The following is a 25,236-nucleotide window of genomic DNA, read 5'->3' as shown; positions in this document are numbered from 1 at the left end:
GGTACACCAATAGGCTGTTGAAGGGGTTAAATAAAACTCCCAAATGTAGACAAGAGAGGATGCTACGGAGCATTAAGACCGTAAAGTAACTTTTACAATAGCTCAAAGGGAATTTAAACACAGACCTGTGGTTATGAAATCATGCTCTGGAGTTCTGTTTCCACACACATAATGGTGTAGTATAAATACATCAAAACAGACAATTCAAAGCAAATTACACAATTAAAAACAAACCAACCCAGCTAAAAGTGAAAGTTTTAATTTAATAAATATAATTTCCATGAACTATTTAAAAACAACTTCACTAACAGAACTGTACATTTAACACCCTGCATTAACTCTGCTGTCAGTCAGAACATTAGAGGCAGCGCAGTGTTTGAGGTCTGAAATTTTTTGTACTAATTATTGCTAGTTTCCAGTTGTTAATGCCCATTAATGTCTAACAGTATCAGTTTCAACACAGCATCCAGTACTTCTTGCATGAGTATCATTCAAGTTTTTGTACCCAAAACAAGCAGCACTTGATCATGCTTTTCTGAAGGGGGGAAGTTAAGGTGATTCACTGTTTCTACATAAGAATTGAAACATTTAATGGGACCATAATTACGCATTTTTCTTACAAATATACTCTTTGGTGTAGTAACGACATTTTATTTATACCTGAAACAGTCTTGTTTTTAAAGTATTCTGCCCATGCTTCTTAAATATATACATGCAACGTATTACGATTTATCCCACTGCCAAGAAAAATACAATCAACCAGGCTCCTTTGACATACGAAACAATTTCCTTTAAAAATGTTGACTATAAAGAATATTTCTATTACATTAGATCATGTTCAGACACATTTAAATATGTCTTTTAAACAATTCACAGTGTGTTGTAATTAGCAATATTTTTAGGGTGCTCTCATATACCTTTTTGTATTATATAATCAGATGCCTTTTTGCCCCAAGCCTGTCAGACTTTATTTAAGTTCCATGCATTTATTCATACTGGACACAAAAAGTCATAACTACAGTAATGACAATTGTCTACAATTACTGCAAAACCACTTGCATTATACTGTGGTAATAACTAGAGCTAGATGAATATTTCAAGAAAGCGATGGAGAACATGCTAGTGAAAACCATGGATTAATGTGGATAACACCTGGGGTGTATTTTTCATTTGACTGCCTTTGCAATCTGTATGAATGATATTTAGCTGCAGGAATGTTTCCGTGGAAAACAAAGACTCGCAAGTATTTTTGTGAATGTGTTTGTGAGAAGATCAGTTGCAGAAGTTTTCACACAGCCATAGCAAAATCTCCAATTTCCCCTACCCCTTTCGTACAAGTTAAGTAACCCAAAATAGGGAGAAGAAACCAGATATATGTGACTGAGGTGATAAATCACACACCTTAGAAAGCAAATAGCAGAAGCAAGGAATCTGCAAACCAGCAGTAGACTGAAATGTTTGCATAAAACACTAATCTGTAAAATGTCTGTCCGTAGATAATTTGTGAACAGAAAAAGATAAGTTAGTCAACTTCTTCATTATGAATGGTCTACCCAGCTCTAGTATTGTAACTCCATTAGAAACCATGATGATCATATGATAATGCAGTAACAATTACAGTTACTGTGGGTTAACCTCTGTTAAATAGCCACATTACTATTATATATTGTAAAATGAGAAACTAATATAGCAAGGTATAGGATTCTCTTGGATACATGATTTTGGTAGCATACATGGTAAGTACTTCTGAATGCGGCACTTCACAAATACAATTGGAGTACATAAAGCCTAATCTTAAATGAAAGATTGTCAATCAAAAATTCTATAGACTATTCTTGTTTACCAATAGCTTTACGATGCGAGATTTCTAGTACTAGAAATGAGACTTTTCACACACACAACAGTTTTATCCGATTGTAAAAATAAGAGTTTGAAAGTATTACCGATTATTTCTAGTAAGGAGAGACAGTTGGGTAGCTTGTATTGTAAATTGTGTAAACTGTTTTAAATAACCATTTTCACAAACAAGAGATCATTTTGAAATTATAAAGTTTTCAACATTGTCTCTCCACTTTTGTGGTCTCCCTCTATTATATTTAAATGGATATTTTAAATAATATTTATATTTTAGCTTGAAGTGTTTTTAATGTAAGCAGACTTTTATGTCATTTCCAGTTCCCAGTCTCTACCCGGTATGCTTTAGACACCAAACGTTGTGTGAAACAATATATGCTCTTGAAAAACTGACTTTTCCCCCATACCAGGTATTAAGATCCACTGAGAATTCAATCTAGTTTTAAAAGGTGGCTCTGGACAAAGTGCTCTCTTTCATCCATGTTATCAAACATACAGCACAGTAAAATAACAATGTATATAATGTCATGTGTTACTGTGAGTTAAGAATGTTTGGAGTAGCCTTTATTGCAGTAAAAGGAAACTCCATAAGGAATCCTTTGCATGTGCCTTCATTTTGTGGATTTCAAGAGAGTGTGTGTGTGTGTGTGTGTGTATAGAATATATATATACACACACACACACACTCACTCATCTCTATACTGTACATTCTTTTCCCTCATGTTCTCAATCAGAAAGATCAATAGTTACTGTTGGATAACTGAAGACAACATACTTGGTTAACTTTGCTTTGTGTAAAATTCCACATACTAGCAAATCTAGAACTGGCATATTGCATATACTGTAACAGTGAGAGGTGTATACAAAACACATCTTTGAGTAAAACCAATTCTACATTATTTGTGCTACATTACAAAACATTGTTGTTTTTCCTCCTAAGCATTCATTAGATAAACATTCTGTATTCTATGCAAACCAACTATGTATTTCCATTAATGAGAAATAAACATTACTGATAAAGTTTTTCTCCAAATAGAGAAGTGTACCTGTGGTAAGCAGATAAATTCTTATGTATTTAAACAATTCAGGAAGAGCTTATTTCTTCACTAACCTTAGATTTTTCTTGTTTGGCACAAAAGTACTCAACCTTTTATTCATACCACAAGTCAAAATATTATACATGTGTGGTATGGGATTGTTATAAATGCTTGGAGCAGGGTTATTTTTCAAAGCATTTCCCCTTTTTTTAAAAATAAATCATTTGCGATAATTTAGATTTCAAAACATGACATACTAATCACAAGAACTAATGAAAAACTATGGCAACACTGAAAACCACTGAGGGCTGGCTAAGGAATGAATGACGTTGACAGACAATGGCTACTTTTGAGAAGTGAAGCATAATGGCTTAAAACACAAAGATAACAGTTGCAAAAAACAGATATCTGATGAGAAGTTGTTTAGAAAATGGGGCCTACAATTATTTCACACATAACAATGGCATAAAATTTGTGTGTCTCAGGAACAGAAACCACTGAGAAAACCTGTGCTAGTATTTAACTCAGACTTCCAAGTATATGTATACAATTGAAAGATTGATAAATCCACCAGTTTCTCAAGAATTTAAACTTTCATTTGTAAAAAGTTAAGTTTCTGGTTCTTATTGTAGCAAAAATGAAGATTCAAGATGTGAACCAAACTGATGCATTGCTGGGAAAGCCATGAACAGCAGCAGAGGTAGGCACTGGAGGTGTTAGCAGTGAGGATGACCCAAAAATCTGAGAAGAGAAAAGGAGAACAGCAGTGGAGACATCTTAACACTTCATCCTCTACAGTTCACAGAATCCAGGAAAGCTTGGGAGAAGTAGGATAATGGAGACCAATCTCTCTTGCAGCAGCAGCCCATGCCCCATAGTGTAGAAGACTTCTAAGGCTTTGTCTATACTATGAAAGAGATATCAGTCATGTAATTCACCGCTAATACAGCTCTACAGGTGATAGCATAATGGAAGCTGTAGTGTAGACAGGGGCAGGCACTTAGACCCTTGTGTTGTCTACCCTACACACAGGCCTGCCGACAGCAATTCCGGGCCCTAGGGCAGAACAGTCAATGGGTCCCCAGGCCCGGCATGATGTGGCCCCATTGGTGTGGAGCTGGTGCACGCACACACAAGCCGTGGACACGGTCTGCCTGACATTTGGGTGGTGCTGTGCCTGCGCTGGCTGGTGCCCAGCGACCTGCCGGCTGCGGTCTTCTGGCATAGCCAGCACTTCCACATGCCTGCCCGGCTACCTTCGCCACCACTGTTATCGCCCTGCGGCCCTCCCGGGCGATTGCCCCTCCTGTCAGCAGGCCTGCCTACACACCTTGTCTACACTACAGCATTCACCGTGGCCACCACTGATAGATAATTACAGGTCTGAGTTTTGCCAATATAGATGCAGCTTTCCACCACCACCTCCTTCTTTTCGGGGGGGCAGAAATTTTATTTATGGGACTTAGTAGCTAGAGGCTGATTTAAAACAGGGGTTCTCAACCTTTTTCTTATAAAAACGTTATAACACCAGGGTCCAGTGGGGAAGGGCTCTGGGTCAGTGGGGGGACCCTTGGGCATAGGCATAGTTTTACTTCTATTTTTTGGGGGTGGGGGAAGAGACAAGGGGTGGCAGGGCTCGAGCCAGCTCCACACAGCAGGGTCCAGTGCCACCTCCATCCCTGACTCACTCAGGAGGCCACCCAGCCTGTCTGGGCTGTGGGGGAAGACAACCAAAAAATATAACTCAAAGGGGGAATCAGTTCAAAAAGTTTGAAAACCGCTCAGGGTGCAGGGAGGGGGTAGCTAGGGGCTGTGTGCGGGAGTAGCTCAGGGTGGTGGGAGGGGGTAGCTAGGGCTGTGTACAGGAAGGGGGGCTCCCAGTGTGGCTCCGAGCTTCAGCAGGGGGCATGCGGGGCTCCTGGCTTCAGGGACTTGGGGGGGTAGCTTCAGCCCCTCATCCTCCCAGCTTCAGTGCTGGGGTTTGGGGCACCAAGGTTCAGCCTCAGAGCACCTTAGTCCCCCTGAAATGGTTCGTGAACCCCAGGTTGAGAACCACTCATTTAAAACATGGAGTCCCCAATCAGTGTGCATGGGCTGCAGCACTCTCCACCATCCCAGAAGCCAGGGTGGGAGAAGGCTGTCTAGCAACATCCTATTTGTATCTCTCTATGGCCAGTAGATTCAGTCCTCCTGCTGATTAGTAGTAGTAGTAGTAGTAGTAGTAGTAGTGGGTGGGTGTGTGACCACACACACACACACACACACCCCTACCCAGCCCCAAGAACTCAGACACATTTATAGCAGAAAATGTAGCTGCAAAATTTATAATTCTGTGCAAAGTAGCATCTGTGCACTTTGTTTTTATTGAGATACATGTATATCAAACCATTGTCATCAATGTGTCAGATCCTTCAGATATATGAAGATAATGCTTAAATCTTCAAAGTACAGTATGAATATAAATATATAAAAATAATACATGCAAACCCCCCCCCCCCAACAATGGTAAAAGGATTAAATCATTTACATTTTCAACACTTATGCTAGTGAGAACTGCACAATCCAGTCCACATGTTTTCCCCCTATTTTTCCATGTTAGGATCAATAATAGTTATTAAAACATGTAGGATATAATGGTTATGAAGGAGAATGACTGGCTCTTAAATATTACCTGTAAAGAACAGGAGATGCTTATTATACCTGAAGGGTACACAATGCTATGCTTTTGTCACCACTTGGAAAAGGCTATGTCATATTTTACATTTGTACATTTTATTTTTTGCCATTTGTACACCAGTACAGATATGTGGATGGTATTTCAATCTCTTAACAGCTAATCCATCAGCACAGTTTTTTTTAAAAGTGATATATTAATGAATTGACTTGCCCATGGAAGAAACAAGAGTTTTGTTTATTTGTAGACTAAGAGGTTAGCATAACAAGAAGCTTCAATATAAATTTAGAATAAAAAAATCTCTCTCTCTCTCCCCACCCCCTAAGGAAAAAAAGTCAGCTTAATTTACAAAACCAGACTTAAAAATAAGTTAGTAACCTCAAATCAATTACTTGGGACAGAAAAATTTGGTCATTCCCTCACCTTGAGATCTCAAATAAAATGTCAAACACAGGCTTCCAACCTGTTAGTATGAAGCACAAAGAGGAAATGGGCACAGAAAAAGCATTCAAATATTTAATAATTTGGTTATAAGATTAGAAAATGTAGTGGAGGAGATTATCCTTCACATGTATGTTTTGCTATGCTACAAGATAAGACCACGAGGTTTGTATTTAGATGTTTTTGTTGTGCTAGCACATTTTCTAGGACAGCGAGTACAGCACTGAACTCATGCATAACCTATTATCAATATGCAAGCACCATATGGCTTCCACCAGGCACTAACAAATGTCCTTGTTAACAAGTGGGTGAGTCCATTGTGGAGAGAGTCAAGATGCTTCTGTCGTTGTTATAGCAGGGATCCGATGAGCTCCATGATCTACAGTAACAATAAAAGAAAAGTTTGGCTGACTAGGAACCTGTAATTCTAGTTGAGAGGAAAAAAGGTCTAAGAGCATAAAGCAAATTACTCCTTTCTTTAAAACTGTAGTCACTTAATTCCACCCTGACACCTGCAATTCATTCAAACCCTCAAAAATATGCTGCAACAACTATTTCACGAATTTTCTGAACAGACCGTATTTATTTTTAAAATTCACTATAAACATGACTAAAAAGATATTTAACCTGCTATCAATTGAAATTATATGGGGCTTTAGGCTTTTTGAGGCAACTTCAATAATATATATGTAAATCAGGCACGGTGAATACTACATTTATTTTTGGCATAGTAAGATCATTCTAACAAATCCTCTCAATACACAAATAGCTAATTGCAGTATGCTAATATACTGGGGTTTTATTTATATATTTTAATACTGATGCAGTGAGCTACTTAACTTAGAACAAATTTAATCTAATAGTTTAACTATAGCCATTAAGCTATACAGTAACTCCTCACTTAACGTTGTAGTTATGTTCCTGAAACATGCGACTTTAAGAGAAACGATGTTAAGCAAATCCAATTTCCTAATAAGAATTGATGTAAGGGGGGGGGGGGGGGGCGAAGTTAGGTTCCAGAGAAATGTTTTTCACCAGACAAAACACTATATATATAAAATACACACACACACACACACACAATACGTTTTAAACAAAATTTAATACTGTTTACAGCTATGATGATTCTGAAGCTTGGTTGAGTTGGTGAAGTTAGCGGGTGGAAGAGCGTGGGATATTTCCCAGGGAATGCCTTGCTGCTAAATCAGTGGTTCTCAAACTTTTGTACTGGTGACCCCTTTCACATAGCAAGCCTCTGAGTGCGACCCCCCATATAAATTAAAAACATTTTTTTATATATTTAACATCCTTATAAATGCTGGAGGCAAAGCAGGGTTTGGGGTGGAGGCTGACAGCTCGCGACCCCCCATGTAAAATAACAATGAAACAACTTTAACCGGGACGACTTTAAGTGAGGAGTTACTGTATTTTACTATTGGCTGTGCTAGATTTAAACGAAAATGTATGACGAGAAAAAATATCCAAACTATCATTGCTTTTTGATTCTGATATAATCTATCAACGTTTTTCACCTAAGAGTAAGTTAGTTTCCTAGATGAATAAATCCTGTATATAGGCCACTGCTTTGGCAGGATTGCTAAAGTCAACATATTAGACTAAAAGTTGAAAATAAAGGGTGGGAAGGAAGGGGGCCACAAAGTAGCAACAATTTATGCTCCAAAGCCCACCTCTGTCAGAAATCTGCTGTTTCTCCAAAAATAGTACACACATGTATCTTGACAGGTGTATTGGCTAATGACAGGTCCAGATCATTCAGTAATGGGTTCTACCATAAGAACTTACATGTGATCCAGCATTTTTAATATTCTATTGGCTGATGAGTAGACAGACAGTTTAGTTTAATGGAAGAGAGAGACAGACAGAAATGCATTTTACTAATTTGCAAGAAACATGCAATATTTCAATTTTATTTTAAATGAATGAAACAATGAAAAATGTATTTTGATTATATTTAAAAAAACAAACAATAAATCTGCAGTACTCTATGCTGGTTGCCCTCTACTCCAAGCATCTGTACACCTTGAGATCAAAAGAAATGGCTCCCACCCAAAATTTGATAGTATAATAATTTCATATCCCATTATCATATTTGACAGAATATTAGGTGCACATATTGTATATAAACACAAGCTATCTATATCAACAAAATTGGAAAAAAGTGTTTTTCATTACAAAGGATTATAAAGCACTTTTACAAACTACATATATACAGGTATCACTTAATTCATCAATGATATGCAGCTGCCTCTGGGATGGAATAGAACAGTTGGGTCACACCAGCAGTAACATTACACAATAGTCTATTACATTTGAGATTGCATGCATCTTCTAAAAGACAATAGCTATTTACTAAAATCTAAATTGTATTTGTAGCCAAGCCTGATCTAAGCTTAACCCTGAGAAATAAATATATTTTGGGATTAAAAGTACTTCACTGTACCTTCAGGTAACTGGTTTATGTGACTTACATAATTAGTATGTTCAACAAAAGTATTCAGCAACTTTTACGTATTGCAAGGGAAGTGAGGGGAAGAATGTAAATATATCCTCCTACCACTTTTAGACTAGATTTTAAATAGAAATGCTGAAGGGAAGGAGCTGGAATCACTCAAAACAAAAATGTAATAAATAAAGCAAACATTCATTTTTAGTTAATTTCATGAAGTGAAACTGAAAGGGTTGTGAAGACCCATTTCAATAAAAAATTGGAGCTGCAGCAGCAACAATGGAACTTCTAAAGCACTTTGACTAGCACCTAGATTGTTTTGCATATTCATTTGTTTAAAGCAATGTTAATTCTAATGCTTTAGCAACTCTTTTTTAGGCTTTAACATTATTCAGTTAGACGGTACAGTCATTAGGAAAAAAGATGACAAGCGGTAACAGACAAGTAACCTGAGAAATAGCACAATATTGAAAAAGTGCTTTATATTCTGTCAAATATGATATTTTACTTTTATTATTAGTAGATCCCACCGAAGGAGGGAGGAAATTGTAAAAAAAATCTAGATGCCTAGCAGAATGAAAAAATAATTATACCTACCTTTATGAGATCCTGCACAATAAACAATTTTTGGCCAAAAGCAGCATCACTTAGGTGACATTAGAACAAAGAAAGCAGCGTGGAAAATAAAAGTTTCTAGATTGCAGCGCAGCGTTTTCATTTGTTACAGAAGATAGCAATAAGTGAAAATATAGCTAAAGCAACCACTACAGAAATGTTGGTTTTAGACCAATTAAAGGCTCATCTTGTAGTTTAAAAATTCTATTCAACTGTTTATTTTACACATCATGCCTGCTTACTATACAGCAAGAGTTTTGATTAAAAAATTTACTTGATCATAAACAGTTCCTTCTTATACAGAATAGGATATTTTTGCATAATTATACCCTAGATTTATGGAAATAACTAACAAAATTTCATAAGCAAGCCAGAATAAAGAAGATGATTAGAATCACAGACAATGTGTTAACACAAGAATTTTAAAACTGAAATATACCACATACCAAGTCAACACCTAAAGGTAAAATCAGAACTGACAATGCATGTCAGTATAAATTACCCATACAAGATTTTATTTTGTATGAATGATATCACATCCTTTAACTTAAAAAGAGACAGTTGTTCACATATTAAAGGAAACCCCATGTAAATGTGAGAAGTGCAATTTTTTTCCAGGTTTGGCTTTTGAATAATGGAGTACTGTGATATCATTCAGCAAAAGACAGACTAAGATATACAAAAGGTTTTTTATTTTTACCCCCAAATTTGTTACCTAGTTCTCTGAGTTTTTTTGAAACGGGGAGATGTGAAAAAGTGTTCACTTCAGTAGATCTCAAAATCACTTTCTAAATTTCTTTCACAGCTATGTTTGTTGTAAGATGTCAGCATTACCTGTGACAAATATTTTTGATTATTCTTATGTTTTTCTTCCACCAATGTGTGTTTTAGTGTATGTAATTTAAGATGATATTTAGCACATTTTTGAATGGCACTCATGATTTTGCTGACATTTTTGATACAAACAGAAAAATCCTTCAAACTAAGTTAAATTGAAGGCTGTGTTTTGTAAATTAGCTGGTTTCTAGAAATAGAGTATAAAAGTTATATTACAAAAAATATTTAATTTTAGTAACCACCAATGGATGAAAAGTCTAAAGACTTTCCTTTTAATTATGGAGTTATTGTCTGGGGGAAATGCGACCCTTTTGTATATCTTTAGAAGTAACAAGCTAATCCATGACTATTTGGAGGACATACATTAAGTATCAAAGGAAAAGCCTTTTGACTTGACAAATAACGCTTGATTTGTGAAGGCAAAAAGCTGGATCAGGAAAACAATCAGCACAGTGAGGTTTGTTTTTCTAAACAGAAGGATGTACAAACCCAGAGAAAATACCATATATACACACAACACAAGATCTCATACTAGAAAGACCAAACAAAGTTTGAAGAGTTCTGTTTCTTGAAAAACTGTTTTCTTCCTTTTTCTAACAAAAGCACTCCCAGTAAGCAAGAAACGGATCTTTTAGGATCAAAAAGCACTATAAAGAACAGCATTTCCTGTTAATTACGCAAAACCTGCAACTGGTTTGCTAGACATCTATAGCTGCAGGCTCATCAGGTTCCAGTTTATAGGAGAATCGTCTGCAGCAAAGGCTATTGAGAGAAATTCCACACCTGTTGACCCGGGTTGGACTACATCTTCCCATTAGTCGTTCCAACATTCTTCTAACAGATGCGCATGCTGTTTCCCCATCTGAGAAGCAGCACATGGAGTCCAAGCAGTTGATACCTGAGCCTGTCTCAGTAAGCTGGAGTGAAAAAAGAGAGAAGAATTAGTATTTGTGGATTCTTGTGACAAAAGTGTCCTGCTATCACAGACAATGCTTAAAGAAGGTTAGTTTTTAAATTTCAATAGTGTTAATAGAATGTGTTTCTATTTTATAGGAAAATCATTATGATATCTTATTAAGAAGAGCATTTGCTTTCTCCATGTGAATCATACAGATGGAGATTTAGATGCTTTTTGGTGCGGCCAAGGTTTGAACAAATAAATGGCTTATTGAACAAATGGCGATTGTTTAACATTGATCCCACACAAGCACCCAGCAAATAAAAATATGTCCAGTTCCCACTACTGTCATAAGTAACCTGGCTGGCAAATCATCTGCTATAGTGCTCTACCTGTAATACACTTACAGGGGCAGATCGCCAGATAGCATAAATTGTCATAGCCCCATTGACGTTAATGGAACTATGACAATTTACACTAGCTCAAGATCTATCCCCATTCAAAATATACTAGCGCCCCCCCCCCCCCCATCCAATAATAATAATAGAAAAAGGCTTTAGAATAAGTGAGACTGTGGATGTGGCAACCTGCCTTAAAAATAGTTTTAACAATTCAAAAAGAACTGCAGAATGCAGTTTTCTGAAGGAAGTCAGGTTCCATGACTAGCAATAGACTCACTATTACTATTTTAAGCTGACAGTAAATCATAAGCAAAAAAGTCAGAGGTAAATTTTTCTAGCTACCCTTCTTGTCTTATTTACATAGTTCTGAAATTTTATCCCAGGTTACCATTTATGATGCCAGATAAGCCTCCCTTTACAAAATACAGGATATGGATTGGAATTTGGGAATGCCATTATTAAAGCTTATGATATGGAGTTGAACTAATCTCTCACTTTTGGGGGGGAGGGGGAAACGGTTGTCTACAGATTTTTATCTAAATTTAAACAAAGAATTAACATTAAGAACCATCAGTCATATTCACGCAAGAATAAGGAAAAGTTGAATGTTAGTATAACTATGAATGAATACAACAAAGTTTATTAGTACGTGTAAAACAGATTAGAATAAACTGAAAGAGGTTACACTGAGAGTTTAGGAAGATGTTTTTATTACAAATCACCTATTAAGAAGTTCCTTCATACTACACTTCATCTGAGTATTTTTCCACTGCAGCACACATAAAATTCCAAATATTTAGCACTACAGAAAAACTGGAGAGAGAATATTTTGAATTCATTTGTGCTTACCTCCCTTCTAATAGGGTATACAAATTTACTGAGGGTGGTGATGTGGGGGTGAGGAGGGGGAAGCTACCTACATAACTCAAATTAAACTATTTGTTTAGCAGTTATACTAATTCGGGAGGGGGGGGGAGAAAAGAGACACATTAAACTGTATTAGTCACTTAACATCACAGATGCAATGCAGTGAGATGAATTATATACAGAAGCGTACCTCCTGACTGGACGATATGTATCAATTATTCTGAGGCTCCAAAAATTTCCAACAGGACCTTCAAATATTTACAAATTTATGCTGCTCACTTTAGATATAGAAATTAACAGAAGTAAGCAGGAGTTGAGGACAGAGACCCTCTCAGAAGGTGCCTCAGTAAATCACAGGAGCGGGGCTTTAAAAAGTCTCAGGAAAGAGATTAAGATCTGAGATTTCTACTTACAATTGGCTCAAAGTTAGCAGAAAATTGTCTCTCTCTCTCTAATAGTATATAACGTTTTCCAATAATTTCTATCTGATCACACATGCAAGAGCTCCATTATTACTTATTCATGCATGATACATGTCCCTTTTCTCACTACACTCATGGAGGCATATGTACCTATATTTTTGTTTCATAGTCGCTCCAGAAACAGGTCTTTTATTAGCAGTAGATTCATATAACCCCTAATTTTGGATCACTGGCGAGCCAACTTCACATTCTATAATCTTGATTTTTATATAGAGAATTGATTCTTCCCTTAATATATACTGTATGAAGCAGAACCTGCTCCCTGCAGTATTCTGGGGCCATAAAGTTGACTTCACCAATCAGCTGAGGGAATATCCAGATGGTGCAGAGCTCTGGCCTCCTTAGCCCCTGGCAGAGGGTGCATATTGGGGAAGTAGTCAGGGTGTAATTGCGCTCTAATAATCCCTAGCTGGCATAATGGCTGGAGATCACTGAAGAATGTTACAAGCTGACACAAAGAGGGAATCGCCAAGAGGCTGCACAGATTTGCACTTGTGGGATGAAACAGTTGGCACCAGAATTTGGGAAGAAGGGTCATATAAAAGGTGCATAAAACTATCTTTGTCTCCCCCAATGCCAGAATCCTATGCTCTGTCTGTGTAATCTTTAATGTATAATGCACCATGTATTTCTGAACTGCCTATAAAAGATATAAAAAAAGCAGTGACTGCAATGCAAAGGGGGGATTTTGGAAAAACAAAACAGGCTAAAATAAAAAAAAAATCTACTTAAGATGAAAATATTTGATTTCTAATGAGCTTAGAATCAATTTTGCCTTTAGTTTCTGTGCAATACAATAGTGGTTTAATAAGGAGTCAATGCTTTACCATGACTCAAAAGGGTTAATACCACCTACTTGAAAATAGTGACTTTACAGAATCTGGTATGTAGATAATTGCGAAGAACTAATATTTGCTATTTTAAATCCATAGACCTCCCACTTTAAAGACTAAAAACTGAGTGGAAGCATTACAAGTAGTACTTCCAGAGTCAACTGTGAAAATCAGAGATCCCTCTGCAATCCCAAATCCACACCTTCCTTATGTCAGCTATACCAACTAGCTCTTAGTAACATCCAAAATAATATTAGGAGACTAAAGGAGACAATAGTAAAATAAACTCAATATGATGACAGTGGCTACCTGGTTTAAGATCCATTCTCTTTATATCCCTTTCCTGAATGAAGGATTTTATCTTTAATACAGAATCTCCCCTCACTGCCTGCATCTCTTCTAGCCTTCCTCTCCAATTTTAGATCTGTGCACAGATTTGATCACAGTTGTGTGTTACACTAAACTAAGGCCTGACAAAAACAGGTAAGACAACAATGCAGAAGAATGCGGTGAGGTGGACAGTACTGAGCACAGATAGTTTTAAAACAAAAAAGTCTCTGGCAATACTAAGTGTATCCTCGACTGGGCTGCAACTGGTAGGAAGAGCCACTGCTTAAAGACTGACATATACAGAGAAAAAAAAATGAGAACACTTATCTTTGGGCTGCGAAGAAGTTTTCAAAAGGTATGATTTAGGGCTAAAGATCTTAAATCATTGTAATGCAAATGTTTTCCAGGGGAATGGATAACTTTAATGGAATGAATCAAGAAAAAAATTAAATACTATGTATTACAATTAGTGATTCAATCTGTTAAGCCCAAACAAAAAACATGCCGTCATGTAAGTTTCCTTGTCAATATCACAAGTATGGAATCATCTTTGAAATTCCCATGACGGACTGTACATAAGGGTACAATGGGAGTACTACCTAGTGAACGTAAGAACTGTCCTGCTGGCTAGATGGATCAGCTAGCAGTTGCCTATTGTCCTCCCCTCTGTGCCTGCTTTCAGCAAAGTCATATGCTGAGCTGACTGAACCCTTATCCTCTTCCATCTAGAAGGACAGAAAAGCAACAAATCTTATAAAACACCACACTCAGTTGAAGTTAAAACAGTAATCTTTAAACCAGTCTTTAATCTACTGACTTGTTCTTGATAGAACAGTGCACGTTTGCTTATGCAGGAAGAGATGACCACTTTCTCAAGTTATCCAAATCACAAATTATTTATTAATGCACATCAATGTTACCACAGAGTATAGTTCGTCAACAAATTAAAGGCTTACAAAAAATGTAGATAAGTAATTTTCAATTCCGGCCCCTTCCTCCCACAAATAAAGGTCTAAAACTAGCGCTTTTGTCCAAAGGGTCTTTCCCATTCTTTTCCCAGTTTGTTGGGTCTTCTGTATGCCAAATGACATCTGCAGGTTTTAGTTCAACAAAGCACTTATATCTCATTGAAGCATATGCTTATGTGCTCTGCTAAAAAGAAATGGATTTAAGTATGTGCTTAAAGTTAAGCAAATGCTTAAGTGGCGCTTTGCTGAAGCCGGGTCCTAGATACTAATATAATCGACGCTATGTAAATAGCTAAAATAGATTATGAGATGGTTATTGCTACACCACAATTAAGCTTTAAAGTAGCTTCCCATTATGACCCCCCATTTTTACCTTCTCCTAGTCACCCCAACAAAAGACTGATTCCCCTGAAATTTCAAATGCCACATCTCATCCTTGGTTAGTTTTTCCAGAAAATTTAGAAAAGGCATTTTGAAGTTTGGCATTTCAAAAGTTTTTTTAAAAAACAAAACATTTTCCTAAATCTTTTGCTCAGTTGTACCTCTAAAACGACTTAGTCTACAAACACCAAATACTTTTTGTTATTTGTACTGTGGCAGCCCATAGGGGCCCCAGTCATGGATCAGGGCCCAACTGTGGTAGGCCCTGTACAAACAAAAAGATCGTCTCTGCTACCAAAGAGCATACAATCTAAGTCTGTCATCTTAAGAATGCCTTGGTGCCCCTTAGTGTGTGTGTGTGGGGCGGGGGGAGAGGGGGAAGCATTGAAGGGTGAGGAAAAGGCTGGTTTACCAGTGGAATTACAACAATATGTACAATACAAATTTAATAGAAATTGATCTGCTTCTGGCTCCAGGCTTTGCTGCAGCAGCTACTGACCAGAGGCAGACATGATAGCGAAGAGAAAAACAGTAGCAGTTCAGGTCATGAAAACCTGAGGCCACAGAGCCATACTCTTGTAGTCTTGGAATGGAGGGCTTTAGGAAAAGCAGACGTGCATGGAGATAGTGGAGAAAACAAGGGGCAACAGTGGAGTCGTTTGAGGAGGGTGGGGGGCAGAGAGTGATGGAAGGACAGAGCTTGATCCACATTAATAAAAAGAGTTAACATTTAATTCCTAGATTTAAAACTTCACGCATTAGCATTCCATGTGGATAAAAGTCTTTCCTGTCCCTTACATTCCCCTTCTGCCGTACAAAACCTTAATTTGCCACCCAACTATAATGACCCCATTACACAAAACTTTCATGTACAGGGTGAAGTCTATAGGAGAGAAGCCACCTAGAAGAACTCTTAAGACCTGCTGATGCCTGCGCTACTCATATGGACCATATATACTAATTTACTTTGAACTTTTGGCACCACATTAAAAACATAGGGACATTCCTAAACAAAAAGCTAGAAAGTGCCAACTTACCTTCCTTCAAAAGTTAATTTTGTGCTGAATTTCAACAAGATTAACTCCCTATGATATTCAGAAATCTGAGTTGCAGACTTCCTGGTATTTCTGCTATAGTGAGTTGCATTACAAGTACCATCACATGGTAATAACAGAAAAGAATGGAATTGTTATTTCAAATTTCTCTTTGTGGTGATGTCAGTCACCCTGGCAGATGAACCATGGAGTCTGCAACTGAGATTTCTCAGGTTTTTAAAAGTTAGTAGTCACAATTATTTGTTTAAAATATAGCACTCATTACCTTTGCATAGGTCACTTTCCTCTCCTATTTCCTCTATTTTGAAGGATGTACATCCATTCCTTCAATGTAGGTCACATGGATGTCCTGGTCCGGATTTTACAGGTACCATCCCAGACTTATACAATCAAATACTATATGAACAAAACTGTGCTTTTAATTTTTTGTTGCTGCAAAAGTGGATGGTTGTAGAAGGCTGGGATGAAAGTTTGGCCCTTAATCTTTGTTGCAAGTTAAAACATTTATTTTTGTGCATGTTTTATTCTTTAAAAAGAAATGTCAAATCGTAGTCCTATAGCATTTCACATACTGAGACTGAGTGCATTATAAAAGTTCCAGCATCTTAGTATTTTACCTAGACAACAGACAGGCACAATTCAGTCTTTTTGAGTATTTCATACAGTTTACACCGAAATATCTTTAGAGACACAGACATCCATAATACATTGAAAATAAACAACATTCATTTGATAGATGCATTAAACAAAAGCAAGAGTCTTAGTTGATGCACAAATGTATATTTACACCCAAGCAAAAGACATGTTCTATGCTCTTATGGCACAAGTGAAAGCAAATTAAAATGGGCAAACAATTAGCAAGAAAACTGTTGCCTAAAATACAAGGACCGTTCTGTTGTGGTCTTATGAAGCTGTAGTTATCCAACATGCAGAAAGCACTGCTAATTTTGACTACACAAAGCAAAAACATTGGAACCATGCCATAAACTGTGGTTATTTTAAAAATGGATGCAAGAAAGACTAGTACTGTATTCTCTAAATTGAGCATCATGCTAGGGATTTTCTCCTAAAAGACTGTCTAATACATGCTACTTATGAGAAGCAATTGGCCTGAAAAAACAGAGAGCAAAGCCAAGAAAAATGCCAAATAGAATGAATCTCCACTATAGATACTGCCTCTCATCCCACTTTGATATTCATGCCTCTTCCCATTTCTCTCATTGCTGGTTAGTTGACCTGCAACATGCATAACAGTTTATGAGGAATTGTCCCTCCTACTCTACCTAATTCTGCTCAGCTGATTCCTTGCCCTGGATAATGGCTGCAGTGCGATGAACTCATCACTTAAAGCAACTCTGTTGGAGTACATCTATAAGTGGACAGAGAAGGGATGGAACATACAAGTCAGTAAGTAATAGTATTGTTCTAAGAGAAAGACACAGGACAGGATTTTAAAAGACATTGTTATTTACTGGAATATACTTCATACGCAAAACACACATGAGACTGATACTTGCAGATTGTTCCTGGCACCAACTTCATTTATTTTTCACTGGGGCCATGTTTAAAAAGTGTTCCTTAACTTTCATAATGGGCGAAAAAACCATGGGAATACTTGGGGCATGCTTCTCCAGCTGTCCTTAGACTCTCCCGCCACCCCATTAGTATTGCAATTTCTGCTGTTTACCAAAAGATTTATATTTTTACTGGGATTGTCCCCCCCAGTAGCCACATCTTCCTATATGATCGCACGGTAGTTATAAATGCAAAAGCTCCACAGCAATTACAGAATGATTTCATTGAAGTACCAGGCAGAAAATCTTGGAACATGGCAAAAAGTCATGCTTGTCCCACTATGAAAGCCCATTTTCAAGCCACACTACATTTTTTGCTAAGTTTTTAATTAAATCGGCTTTCAAAATGCAGTAAAACTAATCGTTTCTTATAGAGTAGTTCCTGATTACAATACCTTAACATTTATGTTTTAAGACAGCTTTTAGAAACAGTGTATAATGTTATTTTTCAGCTATTTCTCTCATGCAGAAGTTTATCAGATCTTACATGATGTCTAAATTAATTACGTGCAGAAAATAATTGGTCTTTGGGGAATGATTATTTTGATGATAGTAGTATTTATAATTTTCAAAGTAAACTATTATCTGGGTTTAAAAAGATAGAGACAATCTGTTGACTCATTTTCAGGGTTACTGGGACAATTCTTTTACCTTGCATACCAAATTAAGAAAATGTACTTTAAGCTTGCTTATTTCGCCCAGTGAAATATTTTAGAACTTAAAGGTGAAAGACAGCAGGTGATGAAAGCCCAACAGCTCCATTTTTAAAAATTTGTGATTACTGCATGTAATCTATTTCCTTGTCCTGACCTAAAACTAGTTTTACTTTGCTGTATCACACAGAGCAGGGGTTGGCAACCTTTCAGAAGCGGTGTGCCGAGTCTTCACTTATTCACTTTAACTTAAGGTTTCGCGTGCCGGTAATACATTTTAACATTTTTTAGAAGGTCTCCCTCTATAAGTCTATATTATATAACTAAACTATTGTTGTATGTAAAGTAAACAAGGTTTTCAAAATGTTTAAGAAGCTTAATTTAAAATTAAATTAAAATGCTGATCTTACGCCGCCAGCCCACTCAGCCCACTACCGGCCTGGGGTTCCGTTCACCTAGATCGGCAGCGGGCTGAGCGGGGCCTGTGGGACCCTGGCTGGCAAGGAGCCGGCAGCCAGGACCCCAGACCAGGGGTGCAGGTGGGAACGTGGGGGGTGGTGGTGGTGCAGGAGCTCCCATTTGGTGCTCAGGGTGTGGGGAGTGTGTGTGTGGGGGGGGTCCAAGAGTCAGGGCATGGGGTGTGGGGGGTGCAGGAGTCAGAACGGGGGCTGGGTGTGTGTGTGGGGGGTTCAGGGGTCAGGGCAGAGGGCTGAGGTGCTCGGCTCGTGGGGGTGCTCCTGGCAGGGGGCTGGAGGGAATATGCCCCGTTCCCACACCATTTCCCAGGGCCCCGTCCCCACCTCTCTCTGCCTCCTTCCCGGAGCAGCAAGCATGCTGCGGCTCGGCTCCCCCTCCCCCTTGGGAGGGCGATCAGCTGATTGGCGGCAGGGAGTGGGAGGGGCAGGAAAGCACCATGCTGGGGGAAGAAGCAGGGGATGGGGGAGCTTGGCTGCTGGCATGACCAAGCTTCTGCCTTCTGCCCCCGCTGGAGAAATCTGTGGGCGGAAGAGGGGGCCTGAGTGGGGCCAGGACCCTGGCAGGCAGCAGTGTGCCATCAAAAATCGGCTCGCGTGCCATCTTTGGCATGTGTGCCACAGGTTGTTGACCCCTGACAGAGTCTCAGTTATTGGGAGCTAAGCTGTTTTTAAAAGATGCAAGTACACAGGAATTAATTCAGCCACATGTAAGACGCAGTTGTAGTGTGAAAAGTAAGTTTACAATGGAAACGTGGAGTTCCACTTATTCTCTCAATAGCTTCCATACAAAATTTGCTTATTTTTAAAAACAACAACAACTTTTTCTAGTTGTCATCCCTACCAACTCAACATGAGATCTGAAAGTCAAACTGGGTTATTTTCTTTGCTTTGAGATCAACAGTAAAAAAATTCTGTAATTGGAATTTAGTTAACAAACAGTGATGTACAAACCTGAAAAGAATCCCATACCGCACTGCTTTAATGATAATACAGCTAACTAAAATAAGTAGAAAAAAAATGGTCACCCTTCACTCATGTTTAGTTCCTTATTCCATGGTAACTCCCATTGATTTCATGATCTCAGACTGGTCCCAAGAACTGCTCATAAAGAGTGGCAGAACCTGACCCTTAGATTGCAATTGTTGAAAGAGGCGAGTTTGCCGTTTTTGCAAATTTACTTTTCTGACTATAACTACACTTCTAAAGAGACACATGCACACACACAAAAAGCAGCTAGATGGTCATTAAGTTGTTACCACCATTAAAAATTACACAACAGTTAATGGATTTTATTGCAAAGTTTAGCTGATTGTCTAATGCAATTAATACCAGAATTGGGGTTTCCCAGCAAGATGTATTCCGACAGAATGCAGTGGCACTAATGCAGATGCTGCCAAACTGTCCAGTACTAATGGAGAAAGGGAAAAAAAATGCACTAACCAAAACACATACCTACACTACCACAGGAAAAATGTTAGGTAGTATCACACTTCTCTCTTAGGTAAGATGACAGGCCATGCCCATAAGCATGCAATCACAATGGCAACAAACATCTTACTGAAAGATTAAGTGAGATTAAAAATAGATGTATTCTAATGAATGGAAATCAGAAGCTAGGAACTATAGAAAATTGATAAGAGGAGAAAAAAGAAAAAAGACATAAGCAGAAATCTATGGCTAGCTGAGTTAAGGAAAATGTGTGTGTGTGTGTGTGTGTGTGTGTGTGTGTGTGTGTCTGTCTGTCTGTAAAATCTGTTAGGAATTAAAGGAATCCTGTACCAATGTAATTGGTGCATTACTAGATGGAAGTTGTAGAATCGCCAAAAATGCAGAAAGCAGAAGTGTTCAATAAATATTTCTGTTCTGTATTTGGAAGAAAGCCAGACGATGTTGTCATATGATGATAATGAAATATTTTCCATTCCAACAGTAACTAAGGTGGATGTTAAACAGCAGCTACTAAAGTCAAACATTTTAAAACCAGCAGGTCCAAATAACTTGTACCCAAGAGTTCTCTAGACTGTTACTGTTGATTTTCATTAAGTCTTAGAATGCTGGCTATGTGTCAGAGCACTGGAATAAAGTTAATGCGGTGCCAGTATTTTAAAAGGGTCAATGCGACAGCCTGGATAACTATAGGCCTGTGACATCGATCCTAGGCAAAATAATGGAGTGGCTGATAGAGGACTTGATTAATAAAGAATTAAAGGAGGGCAATATAATTAATGCAAATCAACACAGGTTTATTGAAAATAGATCTTGTCAAACGAATTTGATTTTTTTATGAGATTACAAGTTTGGTTGATAAAGGTAATAGTGCTCATGTAATATACTTAAACTTCTGTAAAAAATGTGACTCGGTATCGAGACATTTTGAGTAAGAAACCAGAATGATACAAAAATCAACATGGAACAGATTAAATGGACTAAAAAATGTAATTGTAAATAGAGAATCATCAACAAGTAGGTGTGAATCCATTAGGGTTTTGCAGGGTTTGGTTCTTGCCTCTACACTAGTCAACATTTTTATCAAGGACATGGAAGAAAATAAAATTGTTACTGACACAGTTTGCAGATGAAAAAAATAGGGGAACGTATATAAAGAAGACTTGTCGCTGATACAAAGCGATCTGGATCACTTGGTAAGCTGAGAGCAAGCAACTAATGTGTGTTTTAATATGGCCAAATGTAAAGTCATACATGGATTCTCCATGACTGGAAATTTTAAAATCAAGATAGGATGTTTTTCTAAAAGAGGCTCTAGTTCAAATGGGGATTAATTCGGGAAGTCCTGTGGTCTGTTATTCAGCAAGTCTAGATGACAACGGTGGTCCATTCTAGCATTATAATACAGTTTTATTAAACTCAATAACCTTTCGTCAAATAGTCTATATAAGGCATAAGTCATAACCAGGATTTTATGGAACACTAATTACATTATGGAGAATGTTTTATCAGCATATAATAGAGAAGTATGTATTTCTGTATAGTAATACTAATGAATATTTGCTATAAAACTATTTTGCCAAACTACATGCTAGTGAACAGGGCTTTTGCGAACAGGGGCTGCTAACAGGGAGTTTCGCAAGGGAGTTCTCCAGGTGAAGGAGGAGCAATACAGCACCCTTTTGGGGTAAGTGACTGTCTGTAGTGTGCGTTTGTGTTTGGGGGTTACTTGCTGTGTGCTGAGCTTGTGTTTGTCAGTCTGTTTGTTTGGTTGTTTGAAGGACCATGTGCTGTGGCTGGCAGTTGGAAGCTGTGAGCTTCAAAGGAAGGTTTGAAAGCTAGAAGCCTCTGGTAAGTGGCTGAGCCTTAATCAGTGGGCAGGGCATTCATACAGGCCAGGGCTTTATAAAGCAGCGCACAAGCGACCAGGGAGCTTTTGCAAACAGAGGTTGCTAACAGGGAGTTTCGCAAGGGGAGTGGGAAGGGGGCGAGGGTTCCTTGCCGGTTCTATCTGTTTTCCTTTTATTCCCCTTAAAACCTAAACTTCTTGCTTAAACAACCCTTTCAGCGGACAGGGGGCTCCAGCGGGAGTTTGACAGAGGGAGGCTTACGATGGTTAGGAAGACCCGCAACACCTGTGCCAGCACTGCTTCTGTCTCCTCCACCTGCGCCTGTAGCCAGAAAGAGTGCCTGAGCATGGATGCTTCTACCCAGATCCTGGTGTGGTTTTGCAGGGACTGTAACTTGCAATTTCCACTTACTGATATCCAGGCTGGGGGGACCATCCAATGTGAGAGGTGCCTGCTGGTGGAATCTCTCAGGTAGCAGGTGGGGGAGCTACAGGAGGAGATGGCTAGGTTGAGGAGCATCCAAATCCACAAAACAGAGGGTCCTGTGGCACTTAAGACTAACAGAAGTATTGGGAGCATAAGCTTTCGTGGGTAAGAACCTCACTTCTTCAGATGCAAGATGACTTGCCCACGAAAGCTTATGCTCCCAATACTTCTATTAGTCTTAAAGGTGCCACAGGACCCTCTGTTGCTTTTTACAGATTCAGACTAACACTGCTACCCTGCTGATACTCAAATCCACAAGCAATTCCTGGACAGTGTCCATGTGGAGACAGCTGAGGTAGCTGTCCCAATACACAGGACTGCTGATACACCACTGGTGGAGGAGGAGATGGCTCAGAGTGGACACTGGCAGCTGGTTACTTCTGGCAGCAGGCAGTGCTCAACCCCTGCTCCGAACCCTCCTGCCATGGTAATAGGTAACCGTTATGCTCTTCTTGATACAGGAAAGAAGGAATCACCCCCTACAGTAAAGGAGGAGAAGCCTCGTACCCCTAAGGCTGGGAGGTCTGCTGCCACCACTGCGAATAGGAAACGTAGGGTAGTGGTGGTCGGAGACTCTCTGCTGAGGGGGACGGAGGCGCCCATCTGTCGCCCTGACATTTCATCTCAGGAGGTATGCTGCCTGCCGGGAGCCCGAATCCGAAATGTTACGGAGGCATTGTTGAGGATTATCCAGCCCTCTGACTACTACCCCATGCTACTCATCCATGTGGGCACAAATGATACTGCGTGGTGTGACACTGAGCGGATCAAGAGTGACTACAGGGCTCTGGGAGTACGGGTGAACGAGTTTGGAGCGCAGGTGGTATTCTCTTCGATTCTTCCGGTCAAAGATAGGGGCCCGGGCAGAGACAGAAGCATCATGGAGGTGAATGCCTGGCTGCGAAGATGGTGTCGCCAGGAGGGCTTTGGCTTCCTAGACCACTGGATGCTAGTCAAGGAAGGACTGCTAAGCAGAGATGGCGTTCACCTTTCGAGGAGGGGAAAGACCCTATTTGGACACAGACTGGCTAACCTAGTGAGGAGGGCTTTAAACTAGGTTCGACGGGGACAGGTGAGCAAAACCCACAGGTAAGTGGGGAACATGGAGACCTGAGAGATGGGTCGGAAACGAGAGGGAGTGTGGGCTATATTGGCAGAGAGAAAGGAGGGTCAGGACAAATCTGGGAGGAAAGATCAAACCAGTATCTTAGATGCCTATATACAAATGCGAGAAGCATGGGTAATAAGCAGGAAGAACTGGAAGTGCTAATAAATAAATACAACTATGACATTGTTGGCATCACTGAAACTTGGTGGGATAATACACATGATTGGAATGTTGGTGTGGATGGGTACAGCTTGCTCAGGAAGGATAGACAGGGGAAAAAGGGAGGAGATGTTGCCTTATATATTAAAAATGTACACACTCGGACTGAGGTAGAGATGGACATAGGAGATGGAAGTGTTGAGAGTCTCTGGGTTAGGCTAAAGGGGGTAAAAACAAGGGTGATGTCATGCTAGGAGTCTACTACAGGCCACCTAACCAGGTGGAAGAGGTGGATGAGGTTTTTTTTAAACAACTAACAAAATCATCCAAAGCCCAAGATTTGGTGATGATGGGGGACTTCAACTATCCGGATATATGTTGGGAAAATAACACAGCGGGGCACAGACTATCTAACAAATTCTTGGACTGCATTGCAGACAACTTTTTATTTCAGAAGGTTGAAAAAGCTACTAGGGGGGAAGCTGTTCTAGACTTGATTTTAACAAATAGGGAGGAACTCATTGAGAATTTGAAAGTAGAAGGCAGCTTTGGTGAAAGTGATCATGAAATAATCGAGTTTGCAGTTCTAAGGAAGGGTAGAAGGGAGGACAGCAAAATAGAGACCATGGATTTCAGGAAGGCAGATTTTGGTAAGCTCAGAGAGCTGATAGGTAAGGTCTCATGGGAATCAAGACTGAGGGGAAAAACAACTGAGGAGAGTTGGCAGTTTTTCAAAGGGACACTATTAAGGGCCCAAAAGCAAGCTATTCTACTGGTTAGGAAAGATAGAAAATGTGGCAAAAGACCACCTTGGCTTAACCACGAGATCTTGCATGATCTAAAAAATAAAAAGGAGTCATATAAAAAATGGAAACTAGGACAGATTACAAAGGCAAGATTAGAAAGGCAAAGGCATAAAATGAGCTCAAACTAGCTACAGGAATAAAGGAAAACAAGAAGACTTTTTATCAATACATTAGAAGCAAGAGGAAGACCAAAGACAGGGTAGGCCCACTGCTTAGTGAAGAGGGAGAAACAGTAACAGGAAACTTGGAAATGGCAGAGATGCTGAATGACTTCTTTGTTTCGGTCTTCACCGAGAAGTCTGAAGGAATGCCTAACATAGTGAATGCTAATGGGAAAGGGGTAGGTTTAGCAGATAAAATAAAAAAAGAACAAGTTAAAAATCACTTAGAAAAGTTAGATGCCTGCAAGTCACCAGGGCCTGATGAAATGCATCCTAGAATACTCAAGGAGCTAATAAAGGAGGTATCTGAGCCTCTAGCTATTATCTTTGGAAAATCATGGGAGACGGGAGAGATTCCAGAAGACTGGAAAAGGGCA

The 25,236-nt window shown here is 39.0% G+C and overlaps 1 protein-coding gene across 6 annotated transcripts in view; it reads right to left on the bottom strand.

Moving 5' to 3' along the window:
• Nucleotides 1-5,235: 5,235 nt before the first annotated feature.
• The window catches only part of ATP11B (ATPase phospholipid transporting 11B (putative)), a 105,587-nt gene continuing 85,586 nt past the window's right edge, over nucleotides 5,236-25,236 (bottom strand). Inside the window, exons 29-31 of one of the 6 annotated variants that reach the window (XR_004647010.1) lie at nucleotides 17,424-17,509; nucleotides 7,695-10,842; nucleotides 5,236-6,385 (exon numbers count right to left, since the gene is read on the bottom strand). Coding sequence is in view for 4 of the 6 variants with exons in the window: in XM_034780606.1 (XP_034636497.1) it covers nucleotides 6,304-6,385; nucleotides 10,709-10,842 (216 nt within the window). In the remaining 2 variants the exon portion in view is untranslated. Of the gene's footprint in view, nucleotides 6,386-7,694; nucleotides 10,843-14,335; nucleotides 14,462-17,423; nucleotides 17,510-25,236 lie in introns of those variants that run through there. The other 5 variants (XM_034780608.1, XM_034780609.1, XR_004647009.1 and 2 more) reach the window with 5 other exon arrangements.

This window comes from Trachemys scripta, chromosome 9, assembly GCF_013100865.1.
Source record: "Trachemys scripta elegans isolate TJP31775 chromosome 9, CAS_Tse_1.0, whole genome shotgun sequence".
NCBI lineage: Eukaryota > Metazoa > Chordata > Testudines > Emydidae > Trachemys > Trachemys scripta.
Note: the sequence above shows the minus strand (reverse complement) of the source record. Positions and strands in the feature narration are given on the sequence as shown.